The sequence below is a fragment of the Lolium rigidum genome, chromosome 7, assembly GCF_022539505.1.
Source record: "Lolium rigidum isolate FL_2022 chromosome 7, APGP_CSIRO_Lrig_0.1, whole genome shotgun sequence".
Lineage (NCBI taxonomy): Eukaryota > Viridiplantae > Streptophyta > Magnoliopsida > Poales > Poaceae > Lolium > Lolium rigidum.
In genome coordinates this window covers 338943927-338947996 of record NC_061514.1, presented here as the reverse complement: position 1 = coordinate 338947996, position 4070 = coordinate 338943927, and the positions used below count along the sequence as shown (strand labels likewise).

At 47.9% G+C, this 4070-nt stretch overlaps 1 protein-coding gene across 1 annotated transcript; it reads left to right on the top strand.

Moving 5' to 3' along the window:
* The first annotated feature begins 1471 nt into the window (after positions 1–1471).
* On the top strand, positions 1472–2678 carry LOC124673519 (peroxidase 2-like). Its single transcript, XM_047209585.1, has 2 exons — positions 1472–1768; positions 1884–2678. The coding sequence occupies exons 1-2, from the start codon at positions 1472–1474 to the stop codon at positions 2676–2678; spliced, it is 1092 nt and encodes a 363-aa protein (XP_047065541.1).
* Positions 2679–4070: the final 1392 nt, after the last annotated feature.

Genomic DNA, 4070 nt, shown 5'->3' with positions numbered 1-4070 from the left:
CAACGCCCACGCCTCCTTCACGGTGAGGCTGCCGCGGCCGAAGCCGTTCGCCGCGGCGATCTTGCGGGTGGACGACGACATTGCTTTGAACGGCGAGGAAAAGATCTGGGGGCGGCGAGGAGAAGATTTGGGAGCGGCGAGAGATTGGGATGAACCGCAGGGCCGCGGGCAGACGAAGCGGCAGCGGGTGGCTGCACGCAATAACGCCGGCGCGGACGGCCACGCGGCCATGTACGAAGAGACGCATCCCTACGTCGTCTGAGAAAACTGGGACGCCATTAAAACCTCGCTTGACCAAAGGTAGGCGACGGGGTTTTAGGCTTCCGAGGCGCTGGCGCGTCGGTCCCGCCACGCCTCGCCTCGCTTTTCGTTATGTCCGGCGTGCCCGGAGCGTCCCCTGTGGGGCGGGGATGGGCTCAGGGCGCCGGACACCGTATCGTACCACGCTGGACAAAAAGCGACTTTGAGAGACGCGGCTCGGAACGTTTTTTGTCCGGCGCGCTCCAAATCGCTTTGGAGGACAGTTTGGGGATGCGACAAGAGATGCTCTTACACATACGCTGCAAAGGTCCTCTACTCCCGGTTACGGTGTTGTTTGCTGTGCCGGAACTATAAATACACATGGAGAGCAGCAAGTTGGCTGCTGATCGGACTGGTGGTCCGAGGCTGCTGATCGGCTCCCGCGCCGCTTCGCAAGGATTTCCGCTCATGTGCTCTGCTAACGATGCGGTATATTTAGCTTCAGAGGAACGCTAGGGTTTCGGTGGTGATATCATCTTGGCCCACTCCCTCCTAGAGATCATCGATAGCGAGTGGATTTCTTGGGTCCTTCGTAGGAGTACGCATCTTAGAACAATAGACTAGCCCGAGGGAGGTCTTGGTGGATGCGGTGTTCTTGTACAAAACCCTTTTTCTGGCAAGCTTAATATAAAAACCCGTAGATCTCCTGCGGGTTCTCGAAAAAAATTACTTAGAATATGTAAAACGAATTATAAATGGGATTTAAGTGGGATCTGTCCTAAGTTCGATCATATGATGTGTTCGATCTAGGGTATCAAGTGGGATTTCACTTAAGTTGCACTTACAGTTTATTTTGAATTTTGTAGTGTAAATTTTGAGGCAAAAAAAAGTACAGTAGAATACGTAGAATGAATTATCAAGTGAGATTTTAGCGGGATATGGAATCCCAGTTGAGATCGTAGTTCCATCATATGCAAGTAGTGGCAGTATGCATAATGGAGCAATATAATCAAGCTAGTCCCACCGCGATTGATGCACGCACATCAACTTGTGTGTGCTCTCCACGTTCCCGGCTGGCCGTTTGACTAACTAACCGACACACAGGCGCTGCAAAAGTCATCTTCCATCTCTGATGTGCCGGAACTATAAATACACATGCAGAGCAGCAAGTTGGCTTCATCTCATCTTCTCTCCAGCAAACACTACCAAGCTGACCCGAGTAGGTAGGCATATGGCGCCCAAGCTTGCCGTTCTCGCCGTGCTCGCGTCTTTGCTCGGTGCCGTGTCCTGCGAATTCTCAATCTCAATCTATGCCGGCTACGGCTTTCCAGCACCGAATCCCAACCTGCCGTTTAAGCTCCCAACGGCTTCCCCTCCCAAGAACCCTCGCCCTGACCTCAAGGTCGACTACTACGCCGCCAAGAAATGCCCCCAGGCTGAGGAGATCGTGAAAAGGTTCGTGGAGCAAGCCACCCCGGGCGAAAAGGCCGGGCTCATCCGCCTCTTCTTCCATGATTGCTTTGTCGAGGTACCACAAATTTTAGTCAGTAGTCAGTTCGTTTAGTATTCATATAGTTATGTGCATGCACGATAATTAGAGTAGCTGGCTCACAATGTTGCGTGGACGGCGCGGTTCTCTTCAGGGCTGCGACGCCTCCGTCCTGCTGGCCGGCCCAGAGACGGAGATGACGGCTATCCCGAACCTGAGCCTGCGCGGGTTCAACATAATCGAGAAGGCAAAGGCTGCCCTTGAGGAGGAATGCAAGGGCGTCGTCTCCTGCGCCGACATCGTCGCCTTCGCCGGGCGCGACGCCAGCTGCAGCCTGAGCGGCGGCAAAATAAACTACGACGTGCCGGCCGGCCGCTACGATGGGAAAGTATCACGCGCCAACGACACCTTCTTGAACCTGCCCCCACCCTTCGGCGACCTCAAGCTGATCACAGACATGTTCGCTGCAAAGGGGCTCGACCAGACGGACATGCTCGTGCTCTCTGGTGCGCACTCCATCGGCCGCTCGGCCTGCGGCTCCTTCGCCAACTCCTTCTCCAACCGTTTGCTGCCTGACAACTCCAGCACGGCCATGAACCGCACGCTCGCCGACCAACTGAACACGACATGCACTGCGAACAGCGTAAATGTGCCGCAGGATTACAAGACCCCCTACGCGTTGGACCACCAGTACTACAAGAACGTGAAGGAACACAATGTGCTCTTCACCTCCGATGCGGTACTGCTGGAGTCGACGGAGACCACGGCCATGGTGGATTCATTTGCCCGTGACCCTTTCTTTTTGTCGGATATTCTTCCAATTGGCCGAAACCCCTGGTACGATGCATTCGCTAAAGCCATGGTGAAGATGGGAAACTGGGAGGTGAAGAACAGCACCGTGGGCGAGATCAGGGAATTCTGCGGGAAGGTCAACGACAAGACCTATTAAAGCCCTACCTACACTCGTTGATCATCAACCCATCTATATGCAGAGTAATCTTTTCCTAGTATACGGTTTTCTGGTTTTCTTTTCTTGTTTACTTCCAACAAAGGCTCTGTACCTTGGTTTATTTTGTACCGCGTCCTAATACTGCCATTCATGTATCGTCTCTATTCATTTTGTATTTGATATGATAATTCGCTGCTAATGTATTTCTTGTTTGCACTGAATTGTGGCAATCACGCCGATTTCCCTATTTGGTACAGTCAAGCCGTACGGTCGTGGATGGCCGTACCACATGACCCTAAAACTCCCACCTTTTTTATTAATATATAGGCATCATTTTATCCAAATCCCCTCCCTGGTAATCGCTCGCTCGAGCGAGCGCTCGCGCGAAAGCGCGATTCAAATCTCTTTTTATCACGTAGTTTTTTAATTGCGTTCACACGTGTTCACACTAACAGCTTGTATTACTACTTTGCAAGTTGCATGCAGCCAAGAGCGTTCACACTGCATGCATGCACATGCACAGAGCATCTCATGGATTTGCATTTAATGAGCCAACTTTTCAGCACTCTTTTCATAAGTTGTTGCATACATATAGCATCTCACTCTTTTTCTTTATCACGAGGCAGACTCTCAATTCTCTTTTTGCAATTCCCTTTTGGGTTTTATTTTCGTACGGTAATTCATATTTAATGGGGTCCTTTTGCAATTCCCTTTTTCGGGCCAGTGGTATTTAAGGGGGAAAATAACGGGTGGGAAGATCCACTTGCAACTCAAATGAACTACCACTTACTACTTAAATTAAGTACTGTTTTAAGTTGTAAGCTAACAAAAGTTGCTAAAATATTTCTAAATGAAATTTACTTTTTAGGGTTGCTAGGTATTTATATTTACCGTTGATAAATAACGGGGCACCGGGTTGATAACTTGTAAACAAAAAAAGAGTCGCTACATATTTTAAATTAAATTAAATTTTTAGGGTTGATTTTTATTTATATTTTACCATTGATAAATAGCGGGTCACCGGGTTGATAGCTTGTAAACTAAAAGAGAGTCGCTAAAATATTCTAAATGAAATACTTTTTAAGGTTATTATTTATTTATATTTACCGTTGATAAATAACGAGGCACCAGGTTGATAGCTTGTAAAAAAAAATGTTTGAAAAAATATTCTAAATGGAATACTTTATAGGGTTGATAGTTATTTATAATTACCATTGATAAATAACGGGCCACCGGGTTGATAACTTGTAAACTAAAAAGAGTCGCCAAAATATTCGAAATAAAATTAGATTTTTAGGGTTGGTAGTTATTTATATTTACTGTTGATAAATAACAGGACACCGGGTTGATAGCTTATAAACTAAAAAAAATCGCTAAACTGTTTCAAATAAA